Source organism: Saccopteryx leptura, chromosome 6 (assembly GCF_036850995.1).
Source record: "Saccopteryx leptura isolate mSacLep1 chromosome 6, mSacLep1_pri_phased_curated, whole genome shotgun sequence".
NCBI lineage: Eukaryota > Metazoa > Chordata > Mammalia > Chiroptera > Emballonuridae > Saccopteryx > Saccopteryx leptura.
The window spans coordinates 134,778,169-134,802,793 of NC_089508.1; the positions used below are offsets into that span (position 1 = coordinate 134,778,169).

Genomic DNA, 24,625 nt, shown 5'->3' on the forward strand with positions numbered 1-24,625 from the left:
GTCTGACCTCAGTACCAGATGTGGGCGTGGAGTTCCAGTGGTTAGCACTGTTACCTCACATCCTTTCTTCTATGGGGCCTTGAAGAAGCAAAATTTCTTGAAGTGGAGTGAGGGCTGGGATTATGGCAGGAGGAAGAAAGGTTTGGGGGACCCAGGAATTCTGTCTCTAAGGATGGCTGCCCCTACCTTAAAAGGTAACACTGAGGTGTCACAGCTTCTCTCTTAAGAGAGAGGATACAGGAGATTGGGGTTCATCCAGATAGACATACATGTGCATGTGCTCACACATATGTACACAGCTTCCTGTAAAGTTTCTGATCATTTTTTAAAAATTATTTTTATTGAATATAATTGACGTAAAGCATTATATACTTTTAAGATGTATAACATGGGCCTGACCTGTGGTGCTGCAGTGGATAAAGCGTTGACCTGGAAATGCTGAGGTCGTCTGTTCGAAACCCTGGGCTTGCCTGGTCAAGGCACATATAGGAGTTGATGCTTCCAGCACCTCCCCCCTTCTCTCTCTCTGTCTCTCTCTCCTCTCTCTGTCTCACTCTCTCCCTCTCTAAAAATGAATAAATAAATAAATAAATAAAAATAAAAAAAAAAGATGTATAACATGGTGATTTGATACATTTATATATTTCAAAACGATGACTAGCATTAGCTAACACCTCTATCACAAGTTCCTGACCATTCTGTTCTGTCTCTAGGCCTACTGACTTCTTTTTTTGGTCCTCTCTGAGACCTCTGGTCTCCTAAGACACTTCTGGATCTAAGGGTGTGAAGATTCCCTAGGGTGGGGGGGATTTGGATCCCTGAAAAGAAGAGGCTGACCTCTCCTTCCTCCCCCACACCCCAACCCGGAGATTTCCTCATCTGTGAAACATCTTCCGGTGGGTTGAGGATGTGTGGACAAATTGGCAGACTGGGGACCACGGAAGCTGAGGAAATCTACATAAACAAGGAGGTCAGGATGCAGGCAGCAGCCTTCAAAGACAAGCAACGGGGGGCCCCAGCCAATAAAAAAGGTTAGTTACCTTGGCATCTGGTGCAGGGGTGGGGCAGGTCAAGAGGGAGAGGTTGGGATGAGGGAGCTAAGGAGCTGAGAGTGGGGGGATGCATAGGGCTTCTTCCCCTCCCCAAAAAGTTCTGTGTGTATGTCTATCCCCCACCCACTTGTCTTAACTAAGAAGCAGATCTTAGGTACCACTCCTTAACTTTTATCCCCAGAAATGTGTGCAGTGGTTCAGTGAACCAAGATTTCTGAGCCCCCAATCCACTCCAGAGCTCCAGGCAGGTCTCCAAACCCTTCCCACTACCTACCCATAGGTGTAGATGACCCTGCCTATGAGAATATCATCTTGACCTTCAGAAACCGAGACCAGCCAAAAGACAGTCATTCACCACCCAAGAGTGAGGGTAAGCATCCACCTGCCAGCCCACATCCCACAGCCTTCAGAGAGGCTCTGTGGGAGGGCATTGCAGAGAGAGTGGGCAGCATGTAGAGGTTGGGGGCAGTGGTGTGGAGTGTGGTGGCATCAAGGTGTGACAGTGATGGGAGTAGCTTTGTAGGTGGTGATGATGGTGGTGGTGGTGAAGTGGAAGTGTTGGTGAAGGTTTGGGTGATGGTGATGGTGAGTAGGTGACATTGTAGTGGATTGGGAAGGAATTACCTAGACAGAGTTAATGAGGGTGCTGTGGATGGGAACAATGCAGGCAATAACGAGCACTGATGTTGGTGGCTATTGGTGACAGCTATTGCTGACACTGATGATTGCTGGTAGTGGGGCCAATAGGGGAACATGACAGTGAAGTGTTAAAAACAAGTGCTGGTAGTGCAGGTCAGGGTTCATATTGGTGGCAGTGTTACTGATGGTCACACCTGCTAGTGGTATTGGGAAGAGTAGGTGTAGGTGACAGAGCTACCGATGCTGTTGGAGTCAGTACTGATAGCCTAAGTTGTGGTGTTGAACCCTGAAGGTCACCTGCCCTGCCTCTGCTCCATCCTAGCCTGGTCAAGACCATCCTTGGACATTGCTCAAGCCCCCCATTGGTTGCAGAGAGCCATCGTGAGCTTGTATTTTCTTCTTGCCCTGTTTTCCATCATTTTGTTGGCTTGGGTCCTGGTGAAAAGTGAGTGGGCTTTTGGTTTTGGTGGTGGGGTAGGGGACTGGAATAATGTGGCAGGTTCTCAGGGGCTGGGGAAGCCCAGCATTTTCACCATTCCCTTTCCCACCAGTTCCTCTCCCTCCCCCACTTGTGCTCCTAGGCTGCAGAACTGGGGCATTTCAAGGGTTTCCTACACGTGCTGCCTCCTGCATCCAGAATAGATTCTGAGATGTCCCAGGAGCTGCTGGTCTTGCAAAGGGAACTCTGGAATGGACCTGGTGATGGCCCAAGGGGTCAGGGTGGGGGTAGAGAGAGCAGCTGTGACATATATCCCCACCTACACCCTCAGTCTACATCTCTGCGCGTGAGTGCCAGGAAGGGCAAAAGCAGGGCTGGAGCAATATCCAGAAGAACGTCAGCGATGTCAAACAGAGCATTACTACGGTCAACGACAAACTGAAGAGGCTGTCAGCAGGTGCCCTTATGAACCTTTACTGCATGGACTGTGGTATTGGGGAATCTGAGGAGGGTACAGCAGAGGTTTCGATCTCCCAGAGTGTAGGGTTTGGAGGGGTGATGGATGTCACCTTCCAGTAACTTGGGGGTATTTAAGTGCTGCCGGGAACCCCAAGTGCAGGGCTATGCAGCACCCCAGCCTGGGGGTTTGGGCAAGGAGGGGACTTCCAAAAAAGGCCTCAGACAAGACCCCACCCTCATTTTTCCTGTTTCTCCCCACCCCAGATGTAGGAAAAATCAAAACTCAGGTACAGATAATCTCCGACATGCTGGAGAAACTGTCAAATCAACGTAAGTTGAGGCCAGGAGAGGCAGAGCTCTGGATTTGGTCCTAACTTCTCCCAGGACAGATCTGCTGATCTTTCTACCTCCCTCCTCCACAGAGTCCACACCTCAGTAAACAAGAAGACATGGAGGCCCTGGCTGCAGCTTGGAGGACAGGGTACCTCTCAGTAAAGATAAAAATATGGGGCTCCAGCCTGCTCTGAACCTGTTCATCATCCCCACATATAGAAAATCATGTGTCATGGCTAATGAGTGTTGTGGGGTTGCACGTGTGCATGTGTGTGTGGGGTAAGCATTTCATGGGTAGAGGGTGGGTATTTCAGTGTGTCCCATAGGAAGACGTATTGGGTGAATGTTGAATGTGGGAGTCACAGAGGATGTGGTATGCACATCTGTGTCACTGTTCATGTGATACATATGTGTTATGGCATGTTTTGAATGTCATGTATGTCATAGTGGGTGACTGTGTCAGTAGGAACCACAAAGGTGTGTTACAGTGTGTGTGGGTGTTGGTGATACGTGTTACCCTTGCATGTTTCACTGTCGGTGTGAATACGCATGAATGTCCTGCAGTATGTTGTTTGTATAAATGTGCCATGGCAGATGTGCATGTGGAGCATAATGTGGAAACCTATCATTGTAACTGGTATCTTGGTGTGTGTCCTGTCACTCCCTGTGCTCATGTGGACAACTGTGCGTCAATGTGAGTGTGCTTGATTATGTCACTGAGTGTCAAAGCATGTACACACATGTGTGTTTCTGCACTCATAGTTTGTGATTCATGAAAATAAAGGCCAAAGAAAACCTGTGGGTTTCAGATCTATTATCGAGGTGACTGAGAAGCTTTGGGGAGGGTCTGTAAGTGTTTGACTTGGGGGATGGGGAAAGCCACACAGTGAGCAGGTGGACGTTATGCCAGAAACTCTGGGGACACGAAGATGTGTGAGAATGATGTCCTGGGTGAGTCCCTGTGTCCACGAACGTGTATCCAAGAAGTAACTTGAGTCCCTGTGCCCTTGAGCTTGGGTCCACGAGGGTTTGTGGCCTGAGATGTACATGTATGTGTACACATGTGCCCCTGAGACAGAGACAATGTCCATCGTCAAACATGTGCCCGACCATGTGACCATCCATGCCACTGTTCCCCTGAACGTGGGCCAACCAAGGCCCCGAGGTCACAAGACGCGGAACCTCAACCCTGGGTCGGGTTGCGCGGACACGCGTGCCACCGAGCGGCAGGTCTCGGGAATCACAGGGCGCGCGCCCCGCCCAAGCGCCTGCCCACTGCAGTGCGTGCGCACATTTGGTCTTTTACGACGTCGTAAAGCAGCTCGGCCGAGTCGACGACCGCGGTTCTTGGTGAGCTCTTCCCTGCCCGCGCCCTGGGTCCGTGCCGGGTCTCTTCTCCCTACCCCTCCCTACCGGCCTGTGGGTCCTAAGCCACGATCTCGGCATGCGTGATTCCCTGACCGTCCGCTCCGTCCCACCCAGGGGAAACGCAAAGAGGGTGGACTCCTCGGTCCCTCTGCTGCTCCGCGCCGGGGGTCTAGGGACCCCGGCCTTCCCGCGATTCGGCTTACTGCCGCCATCGCAGCCCAATAGAGGGGTCTCAACACACCCCTCCCGTCTCGCGCGCTGGGCCCTCCCCACGTAGGTGGCTGCTCACCCAGGCGGGGGCGCCCGGGAGCCCCTGGCATCCTATTGGTCTGTCCATCCCTCTCAGACTTCTTGGGGGCCGTCTCAGCATCCTCAGACCCCTCGGGCCTCTGGCCTCGTCCCCTGGTGGGCGCTGGATTCTCAGTTCCCCTTCCCGACCCTACCCTAGGCGCGGCCTCACACCTGAGTGGGCGAGGGTGGAGGAGAAGAGAATGTCTCCGCGCCCTTGGGATCCCCCCTTTCGCTGCCCCCCCCCCCCACTGCAGAGCCACAGTATGGAAGTCTCAGTACCCCTTTGGGGCTTTTCTCCTACAGCCCCCTAACGGGTCTCTCTCCCACCGACTGCTGTGGCTTCTAGCACTGGGATGGAGGATCACAGCGCCCCCTTAAACTTTAACCCGGGTCTGTTGATCAGCCCCCTCTCTCTCGTCCTGCCACCTTTCAGGAGAGCACCAGGGCGAGGGGCTCCCAACGTCTTCACCTCCTCCCCACCCAATCTTGCTTACAATGCAGGGCCATCCCTGTCCTAAGAAGGCACGCTTTGTGCATGACAAGTTGTGACAAGTTGGCGCTGCCGGCGCAGGGTTTGGAAGGATTCCCAGATCCCTTCCTGGCTTGCCCTGTGTATCTTGTTTCTTCAAGCCTTCCATCCTGGCCGTTGGTTTCGACCCTCTCCCCTCTTCAACCATAAGTGTCTTGCTTTCCGCAAGGGAGAGGAGAAAGGAAGAAGGGATACAGGGGAGATAGCTTCACACTCAGGAAGTCAGTGCTGGAGCAAACGGCAGTCCTCTCATGGCCTTCACCCTTCCTGTCCTCATCCAGCTCTAGGTCTGATGTTCCCACCTCCCTAATTAGTTTTCTAGTTGCTGCCACAGGTATTGGAGGGTGCCCGAAGGTGTTTTTCATGTACAAGGAATCACCTGTGGTTTGGAGTTTCCCATGCCTCTTGTCCCACTCTTGTCTCTCCTCCCACCTTCCCTTTTAAGTCCTCTTCTCCCTTCTGTTCTTTGCTGGCTAGGCATAATAGAGTCAAGGTTAACGCCCAAGTGAATGCCCCTTTCCCTTTCATTCATCTCTTCCCATGTGGAAAGTCAGCGATAGAGCACGTGGGTGGGATGAGGAGTCCCAGGATTCTTTCTCCTGTCCCTGACACTGGTGTTGCCGGGTCTCTCCACAGAGCAGTGGCGACGACATGGAGGCACGCTTCACGCGGGGGAAGTCAGCACTTCTGGAGCGCGCTCTGACACGGCCACGCACGGAGGTGAGCCTGAGTGCCTTCGCGCTGCTCTTCTCGGAGCTCGTGCAGCACTGCCAGAGCCGTGTCTTCTCCGTGGCCGAGCTGCAGGCACGCCTGGCCGCGCTGGGCCGCCAGGTGGGTGCGCGCGTTCTAGATGCGCTGGTGTCTCGGGAAAAGGGTGCCCGGCGTGAGACCAAGGTGCTGGGCGCCCTGCTCTTCGTCAAGGGCGCCGTGTGGAAGGCGCTCTTCGGCAAGGAGGCCGACAAGCTGGAGCAGGCCAACGATGATGTGCGTACCTTCTATATCATCGAGCGGGAACCGCTCATCAACACTTACATCTCTGTGCCCAAGGAAAACAGCACACTGAACTGTGCTAGCTTCACGGCGGGCATCGTGGAGGCAGTGCTCACGCACAGTGGCTTCCCCGCCAAGGTCACAGCACACTGGCACAAGGGTACCACACTCATGATCAAGTTTGAGGAGGCTGTCATCGCCCGAGACCGAGCTCTTGAAGGCCGCTGACCCTGCTAGAGATAAAGGATGAGAGAGACCTCTTCCCATGTGTGTCTTGTGTCTTTCTTGTATGGGGGTCTCAGAGATCCACTAAACACTACCCAGATCCCTGCTCCAGGCTGATGAGAGAGCCAAGGTCCAGACTATCCATGCTATGGGGGGGCCAGGTTGGACCCAACTTGGGCTTTCAGGTAGGTGGGCTTTCAGATAGGTTTTGGGGAGTCCAGGGGTAGGCAGTTGGGAGATAGACCAGACAGAAAGAGCTGCTGGAATAGGGAGATGCAGGCAATAACGATTGGAGGCTGACTACAGGCAGGAGAGATGGAGGAGAGAGGGAGAGAGATTAGTCTCATAGACTCCTTTAGATTGGGGCTACACACTTCTTTGTGTGTGAGAGAGAGACAGGGACAGACAGGAAGGGAGAGAGATGAAAAGCATCAACTCAACTCATAGTTGCTGTACCTTAGTTATTCATTGATTACTTTCTCATATGTGCCTTGACCCGGGGGCTCCAGCTGAGCCAGTGACCCCTTGCTCAGCCAGCAACCTTTGGGCTCATGCCAGTGACCATGGTGTCATGTCTATGAGCCCACGCTCAAGCCCATGACCTCAGGGTTTTGAACCTGGGTCCACAGTGTCCCAGGATGACACCCTGTCTCCTGTGCAACTGCCTGGTCAGGCTGAGGCTAGCACACTTTCTGCAAAGGACCAGATAGTAAATAGCTTGTGCCCAGCAGTAGGTTGAGGATTGGGTGTGGTAGTGTGCCTGAAAATAGGCCAACCACTGTTTTAGACTTGTTACTCAAAGTATGGTTCAGCAATCAGCAGAGGCAGCATCTCTGGGGAGCTTGTGGGTAATACATACTCTCAGACCCACCTCAGACCTACTGCCTCAGAGTCTGCATTTTAGGTAGACCTCTAGGGGGTTGCTGTGTACCTTGGTTTGGGAAACTGTTAGGGCATAGAATATTAAAACTTGAGTGACTGGGACCCACCTCCCTCCCCTCCTGAGTTTCAGATTTTGCAGTTTTTGGTGGGCTAGAAGATTTGCCTGTTTAACAAGTTCCTAGGAATTGCTGATGCCCCAGGGGCTACCCTTTGAGAACTATGGCCCTAGACACCTAGCTCTTAAGGGGAAGTGGGTGGGCTCACTTCAGAATCTGGATGCTTAAAATAGTTTAAAGTTAAATTTCTAAATACACAATTAGTATTCAAATACACTTCCCTTGTTTAAAAAATACATCTCAGGCAGCCCTTTCCCTTTTGCCTACTAACCTAAGACTCTGATAACTTCTCCCCGAGGTGAATCCTGCCATTTTTGGGGAGACTTGTTCAAGTTTTCCCTGCTCCCTTGCCCCCACAGGACCTCTTTTGAAAGGGAATCTCAGGTGCTTTTGGTTGCCCCCCACTTGTGGAGGCTTTAAGGCTGGAATGGGTGCAACTCTTCTATGTGCTGTGTCCATCCTCCTTGGGCAGGGTGGCATTGAGAGGGAGACCTGAGGCACTGGCTAGATCGGGGCAATTTCAGTTGTCCCAGCGAGTGGTCATGAGCTGGTGGGTTTCAGCACATTGTGAAGAAGGCAGTGAGTGTGAGTGTCTGCAGGATAAATAAAATTACTTGGCACTCAGTGCTGTAGCATAAGATGATCAAGAAATAGCTGTTGGGGCCCTGGCCAGTTGGCTCAGCGGTAGAGCGTCAGCCTAGCGTGCGGAGGACCTGGGTTCGATTCCCGGCCAGGGCACACAGGAGAAGTGCCCATTTGCTTCTCCACCCCTCCGCCGCGCTTTCCTCTCTGTCTCTCTCTTCCCCTCCCGCAGCCAAGGCTCCATTGGAGCAAAGATGGCCCGGGCGCTGGGGATGGCTCTGTGGCCTCTGCCTCAGGCGCTAGAGTGGCTCTGGTCGCAACATGGCGACGCCCAGGATGGGCAGAGCATCGCCCCCTGGTGGGCAGAGCGTCGCCCCATGGTGGGCGTGCCGGGTGGATCCCGGTCGGGCGCATGCGGGAGTTTGTCTGACTGTCTCTTCCTGTTTCCAGCTTCAGAAAAAATGAAAAGAAAAGAAATAGCTGTTGGCTCGGGGAGGGGAGGGAACCCGAAGGAGCTGGAGAAGGGCTGGTTAGGGTGGCCCCCTGAATCTGGTGTGGAGGGCAGTGTCTAGCAGGCCAACAGGGATTTGAGGTCTGAAGTACAAGAGAGGTCTGGGGATCCGGCAGAGATGGAAGCCACAGGCCCAGAGAAAGGAGAGCCAGAGGGTGTGGTGGGTAGCCACATTTTAGAGGGAACTGCAGGGGTCATCTTTGGGTTTAGCAGCCTGAGGTCCTCAGGGACCCTCATTGGGAGTGGCTTTCAGGACCTGCTGGGGGATTTGGGGCCAGATTTTAGAAGAGAGGCAGGAGGCAAGGATGACACAACCAGCTCTGTCCAGAGGCCTAGTAGTGAGGGATGCCAGGAGAAATAGGGAGGGAGGGGAGGAGATAGGGCTGGCCCCCAAGGGAAGGGGGTGCAGGACTTGTAAGCCAGGAGAGGAAGGCCCAGGGTCTCTTTATCCCTGCTGATGAGAAGGGCTTGTGGGGAAGGGAACAGGTTTGGAACAGACTGTAGGATTGTGAGGCCAGGTACCCATTTGGGGCAAGGGAGGATGGGGAGAAAGAGCAGGTGGTTGTGGTTCCCATCCCGGTGGCTTTGAGTTCGGGTCAGGTGAGGAGGAGGAACCCAGCACCAGCCCTCTGGGGACTCGGGCAGGCAGCAACCCCTCGTTTAATAGGTCTCAAAGCAGGTTCCTAGAGAAGAGGTCATTTTTCCATGGTCATACAACTTGACAAACATTTATTGAGTAACTACTATTTGCCCGCACTGGTGACACAGCTGAGAACAAAACAAAGGCACCTGCCCTGAAGCTCATGTTCTAGCCAGCAGAGATGGCAACAAATCAGGGAATTCAACATTTTGTTGAGTACTGTGGTAAGAAAGAACAGTGGGGAAAAAATCAAAGTTGGGGTGTCATTTTAAATGAGGGAGGGGTGCCCAGGATAAGCCTTGCTGAGGGCTGGTGGGGGGGTGGCAACGTGCAAAGGCCTTGAGGCTGGAGTGAGCCTAAATATTTCAGGAACAGTGAGGAGGCTGGGGTGGTGGGCAGAGGGAGATGAAGCTGGGGAGGTGTGTATGGAGGGTTCTGTGATGGCAAAGGACCTGGTAGGACTGGCTATTTTTATGAGCTGGAGGGAAATTTCTGGAAAGTTTGGGACAGTGAAAAGTGAGACCAGACCAGTTGGGTAAGTGAGGCTGGGCCAAGGCGGCTACTGGAGGGGTGAGAAGTGGGTGGATTCTGAACATGTCCTGGTGGCAGAGCCCATGGTTTCCTAGGGGTTTGGTGGGGCTGGTGAGGGACGGAGATGGTGAGGACATTGGCCTGAGGGACTGGTAGAGTGGAGTCATGAGCTTCCCGTGTGCAGAGTTCTGAGGAGGGGATCGGGGGAGACGGATCCGGGGGTGGCCAGCAGGCAGAGATAAAGGTGATCTGGGATTCTAACTCATATTTCACTTCAAGGGTCCAGCTCTCTCCCTGCATCGTCCCGTGCCCCAGGACTCCCAGGTCCTTCCCCAGCTCCCTGGGTTGTGGCCAGACCATGGTCTAGTCCTTGACTCCCAGGGTCCTAGGTGGTTCAGTGTAGGCGTCTGCCCATGGATTCTTCCTTCTTGAGTGAGCCTGAGAATCACATCAGAATGTCTGGCTCTTCTCTAGGCCAGGAACTGAGGATGGGGTAGGCTAACAAGGAGTTTAACATGGAAGGATCCTAGCCTGCCTTCCTCCTACCTTCGGGGCCAGGCCGACCTTGGCCAAGCCTGGGCCTGGTGCTGCCTCAGCCACTGAGGGGGTGCAAGGCTGGAACTCGACTTCCCTGGCTGCTGTGTGACCAGGCCACCTCCCCTTAGTCTCCAGCCAGCTGGCACTGAGCACCTTCTGTGTACTGGGCCTTGTGTTGGCTCAGGCATTTTCTCCCGCAGCCTGGGCAAGAGGACTGGGCTCAGGGTGGTCCACTGCTTCACCCTGCAATATTCCTGGAGAACTAGGGGCATTCTATGCCCCAATGGACCCTAGAATCTTCATCTTCAGCCCTGCTTAGTAAGTGCTTCTTGCAATGAAGTGGGGTGGGGGGGAGGTGGAGAGGTACAAATGCCACTTCAGTTTTTCCTGATACTTGGAGTGCTGGGGGTGGCACTCAGAGGTGGCCTCAGGCATCAAGCTCTGGAACTCCCAGCTTCCACCTTCCACACTTGGAGACCAGAGCTAATGAGGCCCCAAGGAAGGGCATGTGTGAGGGGCTGTTGTCACCCCATTTTATTGATGTAGGCAGGGCGGGAGGCTTGGCTGCCTGAGCTGCGATTCTGTCCTGTGTCCCAGGCACGGGCTGCATCTGGGGAGGTCAGGAGTGGAGTCTACTCCTGACTACAGCGGATGGTGAGGTGGGAGGATGGAGGGATCACATGGGGGTCTGGGGTGGCCTCCCCTGCTCCCTGGAAAGCTGGGCTGCTAGGCCTTGTGTCCCATCAGGGAGGGAAATCCCAGCGTTCAGGCTGGTGTGTAGGGCTTTTTGATGTGGCAGCTCTGAGCACTTGACGGCAGGGAGGTGGTGACAGCCAGTTGGGCTGAGGGGCAAGGGACAGGCCCTCTGGGGAGTTGGGAGGAGCCAGGGATGGGTCAGCTTCCCTCCTTTGAGCAGAAGGAAATGTCACCAGGACTCTTCAGCCATAAAAGAGGCACCCAGGCCTTGGTTGGAGGTCCTCAGGATCCCACTCTGGGCCTCGCTGTTTCCATATTTGAGGTGGGAGAGTCACAAAGAGAGGTACACTGGGGGGGGGGGGACAGGGGGCTTTCGGGGTCCATGGCTGGGGGCCAAGGCAGCAGGCAAGCAGTCAGCATGTAGCCAGCTGGTCACATACCCAGCCATCGAGATAGCTGTTGCAGAAGGCATCATTCCACTTCCCGGAGCCCAGCATCATCACACAGTCTTCACCCTCGCCCCCATTGTTGGGTTCCCCTGTCTGCCAGTTGCTGGAGCGGAAGGCTTTAGGTCAGGATGGGTAGTGGGAAGGGGCCCCACTGCCTTCAACCTAGACACACCCCTCTGAGCCTGGGTCCTCCTCACTCTATCCCTGGATCCTCACGCCATCTCAGTGCACCCCGGAGACATGCCTTACCTTCCCTCCTCCCAGTCTAGGCCTCCTTCCAAACCTTAACTGTCTCCTGCCATTACAATTCAGAAGCTTCTCCAAGTTTGAGCCTGGGGCATGTTCCTCCAGATACCCTCCCCTCTCATCACAGAGAGGGTCCCCTCTCCTAGTCCAGGCCTGGAGTCATCTCCTCTACATCCCCTCTTCTCACCTATAGTCAAGGGGGTTCTCATCCATCCAGACAAATTCACCCTCTATGTTCAGGTCCCGAAGGCCAATCCAGGAACCCTTCTCATTGATGCGTTTGGCCAGGAAGTCCTGAGAGCAGGACAGGGCTGGAGGGCTGGGGAGATGTGCTCAGGTGCCTCCACCATCCGAGACTGTGTTGCCCCCCCCCAACCACCATGCTGCCGCACCCTCTGCAGAGCCCAGCCCACCTGCTCCTCCTGGTTATGAATGCTGACCAGCCGCCCCTGGAGACTGCTGCAGGTATACCGTGCCTGGATCCATTTCTTGGCACTCTCACCAAAGTAGTAGCACTTCCATTGAAAATTGACCCACTTCTCAGGGCACGTTTACACATGGAGCCTGGGATGGAGGAGAGGCTCAGGGGGGCAGCTGTGGTGGACACCATAGTGGGCGCCTTGGCTGGTGCTGTGGTGGGCACTGTGGCAGGCACCATGGGCACCATGGATCCAGTGGGCAGAGTGGATGGCAGCATCTCTCTTGGAGTCACTCTTGGAGTCTAGGCTGAAAGCAGACCCACCCCAGAGCCTAACAGAGTCTTAAATGTCCCCTTTCCTGGAGCTCTGATGCTGACATCCAAGACAAGCCCTCCTACGCATGTCGGGGCCAATGCCATAGCCATAAACGGCCTTCACTGTGAGCAGAATGTCAGCCACTGACTCCATTGCCATACAGCTCTCTGCTACCAGCACGTCAACCATCAATGACACCATAACGATATCTATGGTCGGCAACATTTCAATCACCAATGTCCTCACCACAAGCATTTTCAGTCAGAAGTGCTTAATCGCTGCCATCACCATTACCACAAATGCCTCTATAGTCAACAGTATCTTAACTGCCAACACCATGATCCTAAACACCAATGCTGTCAGCAACATTTTAATCACCAATATCATCATCCACAATTGCCAGCAACATCTATCCAACACCAACACTATGGCCAACATCACCTTCACCAACACCTTAGCAGCCATGTCAATCACAAATGCTGACAGCAATGCTGAGACCAGGACTGCCAGCGATACTTTCCCCTGCACTGTACCCACCAACTACTCCACTAACAGCCCTGGCCACATTTGCTACCAGCACCCTCCAAACTGGCACTCTTGGCCACTTTCTGAGCTGTTGAATTGATTTTCTTCTCATTGGCCAGGAGAGGCTGTGGGAGGGGTAGGGAGCTGAAGGGCTGAGTCCCCATGGCCTTGACCTAGGGCCGCCTTGGTCTCTCCTTCCCCTTGCTCCCACCTCAGGGAAACTCTCAGACACTGTCACTGCCACCAGTATTCCCAGGTAGGGGGTTGAACCCACTGTTACTGAGTCCACTCACTTGTGATTTAAAGTAGATTTTCTGGTTCTGGCTTATTTGCTCAGTGGATAGAGTGTTGGCCCAATGTATGGACATCATGGGTTCGATTCCTGGTCAGGGCACACAAGAGAAATGACCATCTGCTTCCCCCCTCCCTTCACTCCCTCTTTCCCTCCCACAGCCAGTGGCTTGATTGGTTCAAGCATTGGTGCTGGGCTCTGAGGACAGCTTGGTTGATTTGAGCATTGGTCTCTACAGGGGTTGCCAGGTGGATCCCGGTCTGGGCACATGCAGGAGTCTGTCTCACTATCTCCCCTCCTCTCACTTAAAATAAAACAAAACAAAATAAAATAATAAAAATAAAAGCTTTTCTTAAGGGAGACTTTTCCAGGGTGGCATAAAGCTCTTCAACAGTTGTAGTGTGTGATGCAAATATAAATGGTAAAATCTAAAATCAATCAATCAATCAATCAATATTTTCCTAGAGTGCCATTTGGGAGGAGTTCACAGAAGTCTGTGAGGCCCCAGGCCAGGACAGAACTGGGTGTGCTTCTCACTCGTGCAATGGCAGCCAGTATGCAGCCCTCTGGGGGTGTTGCCCTAAAGCAGGAAGAGAACATCTCTGGTCCCTTCAAGAAGAATCTGGGGAAAGTGTGACTATGTGTCACACAGTTATCGAGAGAGAGCCCTGGAGCTGGTGATCTCTCAGAGGTGACCCTTCAGAGTGAGCGTGGTCTGTCCTTCCTTTCAGTCTCCCTAGGGGGACACATGGGGTTTTCTGTTGGAATTTCCGCAGCAACACCACGTCCCAGGGGACAGCACTCCTTTCCACCAAGCACAGATCCTTCCTCTTCTTGCACCTGATGGGGGCAGCTGGGGCTTCCCAGGGGTGGAAGACCAAAAGCCAAGGTGGGTGGCAAGTGGAGTGGGACTTCAGGTTAAAGGCACACCGATTGAATGTCTGCTCTCTCTGCAGCCTGTGGCCTGCTGGGGCCACCCTCATGACCCTTATAACTTTCAGCATTGCCTCCCTCACTGCCACCTCTGGGAAGAATGCCATGATGCCTGTCATCCCCATCACTGCAGAGGTGGTCCCCCTACAACCCTCTGGCTCGGTCAAACAGTCGTCTGTTGGGGGCTGTAGCTGAGCGCATCTGCTGAGCCCCTGCTGAGCCATCAGGAAAGAGGACCCAGTGACAGTAAACCCAGGGTTGCTTTTACTTGGAGGGTACATGTGGGAGCCCAGGCCCCTAAGGCGGTGGAGGGAACAGAGGCACTCAGGAATGGCTTTCTCATGTGCCCCCGTTGGCCCTGCACACTCATACACACACACCTATCCTTCACATTTGAACACATACCACCACACACCTGTATTGTCACAGGCATACACTAACACACCTGGGGGCACACACACACTCACCGCTGGATATTCGAAGTTCTATCCACAGCCTTGCCACCTCCTCCTGGAGTCTTTCCAGTGAATCCAAGGCTGTGCGTCTTTCATTTAAGCCTTGGGTGGTTGAATGGGGGCAGTGATCACAAACTTGGCTTCTCTTGGTCCCTCCCCACCTGCAGACCCTCCCCAGCCTCACCCTGGGACTTGAGGTTGCTCAGGTCCTCTTGAAGTCCATCCAGGTTCCGGGAGAGCTCAGAGTCTGATGGAGGGGGGAGAGTACAGGATGAGTGTCAAGGCAATGCCTGTGGATCTTGAGATCCCCATGGCTCTAGGACCCCACCCATCCACCCCAGTCTCTCACCCTGAGTTTTCATTCTCATCTGTTCTGCTTGGATTTTCTCCATGTTCTGCAACATCTGGGAAGCTGGTTACAGGGGAGGGGCCTCAGTTGTAAGCAAGTCTGTCAGGCTCACCCCCATTCCTCACACCAGCCCCCTTGGCTCTTATCCTGGGGCTTTGGGGCCACCTGCTCATTCTTCAATTCACAGGTGGTCTGGAGCAGTGTATCCACATATTCATCCAAGTACCCATTCTCTCCTCCCAGAGCCCCAGCTGAAGTCACTCACCCTGGGATTTCTGGGCCATCTGGTCAGCTTTATGTCTTTCCAAGTCCTTGGAAACCTGAGAGACTGGGGGAGGGGGAGGCAAGACACGTCCTCAGGAGCCAGACAGGCAGGTCCTTAAAACCCCCACTTCTTCCCCCAGCCCCAAGTGCAGGGACCTCCCCTCACATAGTCACAATGGCTGCAGCTTTTTGTTTTTTATTTTGGTGGCAAACGTACTCAGGAAAGTTCAGGCAATAGAATGAATTTGTGTACCTTCCTCACCCAGAATTTAATACAAAAGCAGCAGGCATTTACTGAAACTCACTGGGTGCCAGGTGCCTTCTAAGTGCTTTGCAAGTCTTAGCTTATGTCCACCTCATAACACTGAAATGATGCCAATTATACAGGTGACTAAGCTGAGGCAAGGAGCTATTACATAACATTTCATCAGTCACTTCTCAGAGCCCTTCCCTGCAAGAGTCATTGGGTTTAACCTCCATATGGGGAAGTAGGAACACAAGCTGACCCTCAGTTTCCTGGAGGGGACAGTGGATCCCTGTCCTTCTCCCACATCCCACAGTGGTTGGTGGCAGAAGCAGGACCAGAGCCTGGTGTCCTGCCCCCCACCCTGGCCCCTCCATACTGTTCAGGACAGCAGTGTCTCCCAGTTGTTTCAGGTCCCGCATAGTCTCCCAGTCTGGCAGGACTAGAGCCTGGTGTCCTGCCCCCCCCCCAGCCCCTCCATACTGTTCAGGACAGCAGTGTCTCCCAGTTGTTTCAGGTCCCGCATAGTGTCCCAGTCTGGCAGGACTAGAGCCTGGTGTCCTGCCCCCCCCCAGCCCCTCCATACTGTTCAGGACAGCAGTGTCTCCCAGTTGTTTCAGGTCCCGCATAGTGTCCCAGTCTGGCAGGAGAAAAGAGGAGAGGAGATGAAGAGCTTTTTAGGTGCCCCCACCCACCCATCCCCCACCTGCCAGCTGAAGATGGAGGCCTTGGGTACATTACATGGGAGGTGCCCAAGGGGCGGGGCGGTGTGCTGAGCAAGAGTGGAGGAAGAGACGTGAGACAGGGCTGGTAAGGACAAGATGGGAGACATGATGGGGTTGGCCTCCCCAGGACCTTAGAGTGGGGGTCTGGGAGGGAACATGAGAGGTGGACCAGATGGGGCTGGGGATGTCCTCATGCCATAGGAGTATCAGGGTCAGCAGCCCAGCCCACAGTGTGGCTGTCACCAGCGCCGACACAGCAATCTGCACCGCCTGCCTGCTGCACTGCCGCTGCCTTCTGAGAAGCATCATCACATCTGCCAAGGATGGGGGCACAGGGTGAAGCTGGGCTTCAGCTCCGCCTTTTTGCCCATTGCTCAGAGCCTCAAAGTCCTGGGAGCCTGTCCAGAGCCCACACTGAAACAGAGGGTCTCAGTGGACCCCCAGCCCTCTTTGTACACCTTTCCCTCCTCACTCTATCTTTCATGTCCATCTCTGCATCTGTGCATCTCTGAGTCTGTCCTTCTGCCCATCCAGCCCAATATCTGCTGTCCCTGTCCAAACTCCAGCTGTCCATTGACAGCTGACTCAGGGCCAGGTCACTGTACAGAGTGACATGCCTGGGATCAGGAGATGAAACCCCTCCTTAGGTGGCTGACCCTCAACGAGCTCTCACCTGAGCCCCTCCTCCCTTTTCTTTCTTTTTTTTTTCAGAGACAGAGAGAGAGTCAGAGAGAGGGATAGACAGGGACAGACAGACAGGAACAGAGAGAGATGAGAAGCATCAATCATCAGTTTTTTGTTGCGACACCTTAGTTGTTCATTGACTGCTTTCTCATATGTGCCTTGACCGTGGGCCTTCAGCAGACCGAGTAACCCCTTGCTCGAGCCAGCGACCTTGGGTCCAAGCTGGTGAGCTTTGCTCAAACCAGATGAGCCCGTGCTCAAGTTGGCGACCTCGGGGTCTTGAGCCTGGGTCCTCCACATCCCAGTCTGACGCTCTATCCACTGTGCCACTGCCTGGGTAGGCCCTCCTCCCCTTTTTTGTTTTTTTTCTTTATTTTTCTGATGCTGGAAACAGGGAGAGACAGTCAGACAGACTCCCGCATGCGCCCCACCGGGATCTACCCGGCACGCCCACCAGGGGCGACGCTCTGCCCACCACGGGGCGATGCTCTGCCCCTCCGGAGCGTCGCTCTGCCGAGACCAGAGCCACTCCAGCATCTGGGGCAGAGGCCAAGGAGCCATCCCCAGCGCCCGGGCCATCTTTGCTCCAATGGAGCCTTGGCTGCGGGAGGGGAAGAGAGAGACAGAGAGGAAGGAGGGGGGGGGGTGGAGAAGCAAATAGGCGCTTCTCCTATGTGCCCTGGCTGGGAATCGAACCTGGGTCCCCCGCACTCCAGGCCGACGCTCTACCGCTGAGCCAACCGGCCAGGGCCCCCTCCTCCCTTTTATAGGTTCAACTACTCCCTACCACTAAGTTGTGCCCCCTGCCTCACCTCCAGGAGACTGGGTCCTCCTTTCCTTCTGACCACAGCCCGTGCCCTCATGCCTGTCTCCCATTGTGGCCACTCCTTCAACACAGGTTATAGGGTCTCAGTTCTTCCCCATTTCCCCCAGCCCTTTCCCCGGATGTCAGACTACCCCCAGGCCTCACCGCACCTCCTGTACCCCTCAAAACTCTACCTTGTTGCTCCACTTCAGGCCCAGGCTCCCTCCCCTCTTCCTGGCTGTGAGGGTTCATCATGCTGAGTCTCACTTACTCTGAGTCCCTGTTCAATATGGTCTCCCACCCTTTTGGGCTCCCAGTGCCCTAGCTGGAACTGTTTTGTTGTGGCTGTTGGCAGGGTGTTGAGTCAGAGAAGAGAGGTGCCCTCGGATTCCCTTTTTGTGTGGCTCTGTGCCATGAAGGCCACTCGGGGCTTACCCGCTCCCCCCATAGTGGGCCTTTCCTAGAACTTTGCTTCCCAGAGAGGGACACAGGCGCTCCCTCCTCTCCTGGGTGGAAGGCATGTCAGGGTTCCTGCCTGTGCCGTGTCAGCAGCAGAGTCCTCTCACCCATGTATACACTTTCCTCCATGGCAGTCCCAGCGGGTCCTCCCAGTGACAGGTGTTCACTGCCTGTCAAGGCGTTCCGCTGGACAGGTCACAGCTCAGGCTGGGATCTGTGTTCTAACGAGGGTTGGGGGGGTACCAGGCTCTAGTTGCTGGCGCAGGATGGCATTTGAAGGTTGAGGAGCTCAGTGACCATGGGCTGATTTTCTTTAGTTCACAGCCAAGAGGGAGTAAGTGTTGCAGTCAGCTAGGAGATGCAGCTGGTGTGAAGGGTCACAGGATCCAGGCCAGACGTGAGTGCCCCAGAACTATCATGTGCAAGGTGTACAGCAGATGCTCAATAAATGTGCACCCATGTGATCTTGCAAGTGGCTAAACCTTGAAACCAATTTCCTCGTTATAAAATGGTGATAATAATACCTACTGTACGGTGGTGGTTGGCTCCATGTAACATGCTCTGAATAAGGCCTGGCACCTAGTGAGTGCACAAACAGCCTCAGCTCTTGTTAGTCTTGCTGCCTGTGCAACACTGGCCCAGAACTCAACCATTCTGAGCCTAAGTTTTTCCCTCACTAAAATGGGAGCTATGATACTACCCAACTCATGAGGCCATAGTCAGATCAAGTGATAACAATGTATGTGAGGCTTGTAGCACAGTGCTGAACACAGTGGGTCTTTAGATACTTAACCTACATCAGGCATATACTCTGTGCCTGATGGAAAATGCAGAAACCCCCTCACCAGGTCTCAGCTAACTCTTCTGTCAACCTTCTGAAGAAATCTTTGAAGTCGCTTGACTATAAAGCACCTACTATATGCTGAAGAGCATGGACTTTGGGTCAGACAAGTCTGGGAGTCATTGGATACCCCTCTTGCTGTGTGACTGTGGACAAATGGCTTTCCCTCTCTGAGCCTTGGGGAAATGGAGATGTGAGATGGCAGGCTCTGATTACTGGCAGCTAACACCAAATAGTTGGCCACCTTGGAGGAGGCCAGAGTGTCACTATTCTGTGGCTGGACATGCCTGAGGTCAAGTCAGCCAGCCCTGGGGCTGACCCTGGCTTCTCCTTGGATGAGCGACTAAGTTTGCTCATCTATAGCAAACTGGGTGTAAGTGACAGTGCTGACTCTACTGGATGAAGTACAATGGGGTGTGTGAGGTGCTCACATGCAGTAGGTGCTCAGCAAACCTACTGGTCGGGTGCTGGGCAAACTGAGGAGCTGAGAGATTAAGTAATTTGCCCACTTCCCAGTGCTCGAATCCAAGACCTGTGACCAGAGTTTGTTTGCTCAACCACCCGGGGACTTGGCCTCCTGGTGGGTGTTCGCTGGTAAGCAGCCAGGCCATTTTTCTAACACGAGAGCTCCTGCCTCTGCTTACGACCTTCCATGGCTCCCCACAGCCTTCCACCATCAGCCCCCAGTGCACACACCAAACTCATCTTTTCGGCTGACTTTCACTGTGCCCAACCGGGTCCCCATACACCTGGAGATTCTGTCCATGAGACCCATTGCCCACTGCCCACTGCGCTCTTCCAATACAGACTCCTTCTGGTCATCCCTCAGGACTCAGCCCAGAGATCGTTTCTTCCAGTAAACCAATGCTCACTTCCCACCCCCAGACCTGACTCACACACACACACACACACACACACACACACACACACAGAGTCACATATGTGCACACACATTCATACTCACACAGGCACACACTCAGAAGCACTCACACAGACACTCATTTGCACAATCGCAAGCAGCACACATTCACACTCACGTGAGTTTTGTGCGTGTTGCTGTCCTGGTCCGTTGGGGCCAGTGGGAGAGGCCGCAGAGGCCACAGTTGTGGTGAGAAGGGAACCTGGAGGTACCCTTTCTTCTGGAAGCAGAGCCACACCAGCCCTGTTCTCACAGACCTAACTATGGGCTCGTCCTGATAGCTGCCTTACACGCATGGTCTCATGGGGTGTGCCCACAACCGAGAAAAGCCCATACTATTATTATCTCCATGTCTCAGGTGAGCGAACTGAGGTTCAGAGACACCAACCCACATTCCCAGATTGCTGAAGGAGGTAAGTGGTAGAGTCAGGAATTGAACAAAAGTGAATGGCCAGGAAGAGGGGAGAGGGAGGGAGAAAAGAAAACGAAAGACACATGAATTAACGTGATAAAATTGGGGTCAGATATTGGCAACTTTGTTGTAAAATTTAACTTAGTAGCAACATGCACCGTGAACTCTTAACACCTTACATGCACTAACATGTTTACTGTTCATAATCACCCTAACTGGTAGCTGCTTTTGTTAGCCATGCTGCCTTATGGAGGAAGGATGTGGAGCACAGAGATGTTAAGTAACTTGCCCAAGGTCACAGAGCCCATAAGCAGAACTCAGGCAATGTGAGTCCCAAGTCTACAGCCCTAACCATCATGCCACCTAGCCTTGTATATACAGGGACTCCTAGGCACTTTACCCACTTGCCCTCTCTCTAGATACCGTGTCCCCTGATCCTTAACCCCCTCTCCATTCTCAATAGGGGAATGCCTAATGCCAAACCCCTCAGTGCAGGGCAGGCCTCCGCCCTACTGCAGACTTGAGGCCCTGGATCTCACTCTGGAAGACACCCACAGGTGCCACTTGTCCCAAACAGGACTGAGCCTGGCCTTCCACCACATGGAAAGGGGCCTGACCGGAATGTCCCCTGGGTCGTGCACTCCAGGACAGTAGGGACAGTGCTGCCTTTTCCGTCACATTGTGTCCCCAGCATGGGGATGCGGAGCCCTCTGTGCATGTCTACCGATGAATGACTCTGGGGGGCTGGGGCTACTCATTCTGCCCTCCTAAGTGTCCCTCTCAACCGTGACCTGAGCTAATTGTGGGGGCTTGAACGCATTGCATGGTTTGCCAAGTGCAGAGGACGGCCATTTTAAGGAGGAGAGAGTTGTCAGGAGTGTGTCAGAGAGAGTTCACTGGGAGCTGCTGGGTGGACAAAGGACAGCACGAGGCCTGCAGGGACCTGGGGAGCTGTCCTAGGGGCCAGGCAGGAGGGGGAACCCTGGAAGGGCTGTTTTGGGAGGGCCTGGCGGGGGATGGAGACACACTGGAGGGGCTGTCACCTGGTCCAGGCGCCAGAAGAGGGAGCCTGGAGCAGCAGTTGTGAGGATGGAGAGAAGCAGATTGATTTGAAGAGCTGTCCCTTGGTAATGGGTGACGTGAGGGCAGTGGGTACTGGGAAGACGCTATTACAAACGGCTGGCCTCAGCCCAGTGTCTGGGCGGACAGTGAGGCCGTCCTAGCGATGAGGACACAGAAGAGAGGACAAAGATCAGGAACGAGTCTTGTTGGGCCGCAGTGAGGACACAGCACGGGGTCCGGGTAGAGGAGGATGGCTGGATGGGATTTTGGTGTTTCCAGGTCTCTGCTCCGTCCAGGTGCTCTCGCCCCATTCCACACTTGGACCTGTGGTGTCCTTCCAGCCTCCACGGCTTGGTCTGTGCTGGGTCCCGGCCAACACTCAGTTCATACAACAGGGTGCTTTGGGAGCGAAATCTCAACTGGAGTTCCTGTCACGCGATGAACCCTCGTCTTTTCTTCTGCGGTACCAACCCAAGCCTCCCACCCACTTACGGGGAAAAACAGGAAATCGTGAGGATTTGGACCCTGATCTGAGGGTTTCGGTTCTTCTTTTAGGTTTGGGATCCTTGAGCCTGGTGCTGCGCCTAGCTCACCGCCAGTCCTGCATCCTGACTCAATAGGAATGGGTCAGGGGTCCTGCAACGACCATGCACGGTCCCCGGATGGATCCTACCCCAACCCAGCCCCGACCGGCACAACCCTAGCTCGCCCCCATCGATGCTCTGATCCCCGACACTAACCTGCACTCTGAGCGGCGCGGAGCAACACCGCGCTAAATTCAGAACCCGGCACAGGCATGGTACCAACTGCAAGCGTGATGCAGGAACCTCGCCACCCTGACTCTAACGCCATCCTGGCACAGCCCTGGGCTCACTCTACCTGCTTAACCTCCCCTGGTGTTGCCAGGGGAAAAAGGAGGAGGGTGTGTGAGGCAACAGGTGTGTGGAATCCAGGAGGGCTACCAGGAGGAGGAGTCTGTAAAGCTGAGTTCCCCTTTCTCGGCACTGTTGATATTGGCGCTGGATGGTTCCTGGCTGTGCTTTGGAGGCTGTTTAGCAGCATCCCTGGCCCTTACTTATCAGTTGCCAGTAGCACCTCCCCTCCTCCCTTTCACCTAGTAGTGACAACCTAAAATGTCTCCGGATATTGCCAAATGCCTCCTAAGAGGGGCGAATCACTCCAGTTGAGAACCAATGCTGGAAGGCATGATTTAAGGAGGAGGAGAAAGTACTGGCTTCAGGCTTCAGCTTTCACTGTTTCTCTGTTTTCATCTGTCTCTGCATCTGCTGTCAACAGACCACTTCTTTCCTTTCATTCACTCAACCATTCATTGATCCCCTACTACGTGCCAGGCTCTGGGAACAAGGTAAAGTCCCAGCTCTCATGAGGGAGGGAGGAAGAGTTTTGTTTTCAATTGTGGTAAAATATACATAACATAAAATTTAACATTTTAATAATTTCAGTGGCATTGAGTACACTGTTGTGCAACCATCACCACCGTCTACCTCCAGAACTTTCTCATCTTCCCAAACTGAAACAGTCTCCGTTAAACACTAACTCCCACACCTCTCTCTCAGCCCGCAGCTCTCACAACCCACTCTCTGTCTCTAAGATCTGACCCCTCTAGGGACCTCCTGTGAGTGAATCACACAGCACCTGTCATTTTGTGACTGAGCACAATGTCCTCAGGGTTCATTCACATTGTAGCATAAGAGCAAACACTAAAATTCGTAAGTCCACAGGACAATTTTAGGTGGTGGGAAGCAGGACTGGAAGTACCTTGGGGGAGAGCTACTTTAGACTGGGGATGCAGAAACCGGGGGCACGGGAGGTAACCTCTGAGCAGGCCACTCTGGGAGAAGCTGCAGCTGTGGCTAGATTTTCACCCTTAATGTCCCATGCAGTTACAGGCCCACCCCTGGACTTTGCAACCTCAAAGTCATGAGTTGGTGCCACTCTCCCTCCCAGCCAGGGGAAATCCGCACTGCCGTCTCCCAGAGGCACCAGGTCCTGGAGCGGGGCCAGTGGACTTTTGGCCTCCCCTAACCTTGACCATGTGGCTTACACAGTGTCTGCACTTCTCAGGCCTCTGTTTCCCTCACAGAGAAGGGCACTGGATTCTTGGCCTGGGCAAGACTGGAAATCTGATAATCTCTCGCAGAACCCCAGTGCTGTGGGGAACTGGGAATTCTGGAGAACTGGGGTTGGGCCCAAATGACAGCTGCTATGATTCAGTAGTGTGAGGGATGCAGGGTGTCGGGGCTGTCAACATGTAGACACACAGGCACATACACAGAGTGACGCAACGCCAGTACTCAGAGTCACACACATAGAGACTGACAAGCACTACACAACTGAACCACAGACACATGCACAACAAACACACAACATGTACATTTAGGTATAATACAAGAAAAGCACAAGCAGACACACACACCATACACACGCAAAGATTCAGTCATATAGACAAACGAAACACAATCCAGTCAGAGACAGACACGACATAAAACCGCACACACAGACACAAGACACAACTCAGAGATGTCTACATAACATACACAAAGATACAGACAATAGGACACAACCAAACCACACATACACACACATACACACATTACATAAGACATACACATGATATACATGATGCATACACACAGATACACACAGAGATATAGGCAAATGTATAGAAACCCAGACACAACACAATCAACCCCACACACAAAATAATAAGACCACAGATACAACTCATGGACATCTATACAATGCAGACACAGGATGCGGACCACACGACATCTGGTGGCACAGTGGATAAAGCGTCAACCTGGGAACACTGAGGTCGCTGGTTCAAAACCCTGTACTTGCCTGGCCAAGGTATATATGGGAGTTGATGCTTCCTGCTCCTCCCTCCTCTCTCTCTCTCTCTCTCTCTCTCTCTCCTCTCTAAAAATGAATAAATAAAAAAAATTAAAAAAAAAAGAAATATAGATACAGACAATTACACAGTCACCCACAGAAGCACACACACATCATAAACACATAGGTGTGGACATGACACAATTGAACTACAAGAGAGACACAACCAATGCGCACACACTCACACAACACAATCTCATGCACAAACACATAAACACACACACATACAGATTGCCAGAAACATACACACACATACAGAAACACAACATGGATACGAGCACGTGACAGACACATCACCCACTGCTGGTCTTGTGCAGAGCTGAAGGAGGGGCCTGGACAGAAGCAGTGCCCTCCGAATTGTGGCCCTCCTGCTCGACTCTGCTGCCTCTCTGCACTGCAGGCCTCGCTCTCCCTCCCTCCGACCTCTTGCTTTGCCTCTTCACGACCCCTTGCCTTCCATCGCCCCGGTCCTTGCTGACTCCCCATGTCTCTGT

General features: G+C 53.5%; 3 protein-coding genes across 4 annotated transcripts; 2 read left to right on the forward strand and 1 right to left on the reverse strand.

Annotated features, from left to right (window-relative positions):
• The first annotated feature begins 907 nt into the window (after positions 1 to 907).
• Positions 908 to 3,700, forward strand: MCEMP1 (mast cell expressed membrane protein 1). Its single transcript, XM_066343537.1, has 6 exons — positions 908 to 1,031; positions 1,333 to 1,422; positions 2,014 to 2,136; positions 2,462 to 2,587; positions 2,854 to 2,919; positions 3,012 to 3,700. Exons 1-6 carry the CDS (start codon positions 908 to 910, stop codon positions 3,026 to 3,028), a joined length of 546 nt encoding a protein of 181 aa, XP_066199634.1. The 3' UTR covers positions 3,029 to 3,700.
• A 521-nt stretch (positions 3,701 to 4,221) lies between these two features.
• On the forward strand, positions 4,222 to 6,362 carry TRAPPC5 (trafficking protein particle complex subunit 5). 2 transcript variants are annotated; one of them, XM_066341533.1, is made up of 2 exons: positions 4,222 to 4,272; positions 5,747 to 6,362. In XM_066341533.1, exon 2 carries the CDS (start codon positions 5,762 to 5,764, stop codon positions 6,326 to 6,328), a length of 567 nt encoding a protein of 188 aa, XP_066197630.1. In that variant the 5' UTR covers positions 4,222 to 4,272; positions 5,747 to 5,761; the 3' UTR covers positions 6,329 to 6,362. The 2 variants fall into 2 exon arrangements, with proteins under 2 accessions (XP_066197630.1, XP_066197632.1); XM_066341535.1 differs by lacking the exon at positions 4,222 to 4,272 and adding an exon at positions 4,336 to 4,563.
• Positions 6,363 to 9,139: 2,777 nt separating this feature from the next.
• Positions 9,140 to 18,217, reverse strand: FCER2 (Fc epsilon receptor II). Its single transcript, XM_066341609.1, is given in 11 exon segments — positions 9,140 to 11,372; positions 11,703 to 11,809; positions 11,929 to 12,068; positions 12,071 to 12,241; positions 14,467 to 14,556; positions 14,639 to 14,701; positions 14,804 to 14,866; positions 15,069 to 15,131; positions 15,898 to 15,951; positions 16,231 to 16,350; positions 18,092 to 18,217. Coding segments are annotated over 11 exon segments (1,032 nt in total). The 5' UTR covers positions 18,114 to 18,217; the 3' UTR covers positions 9,140 to 11,233.
• Between the last annotated feature and the right edge of the window lie 6,408 nt (positions 18,218 to 24,625).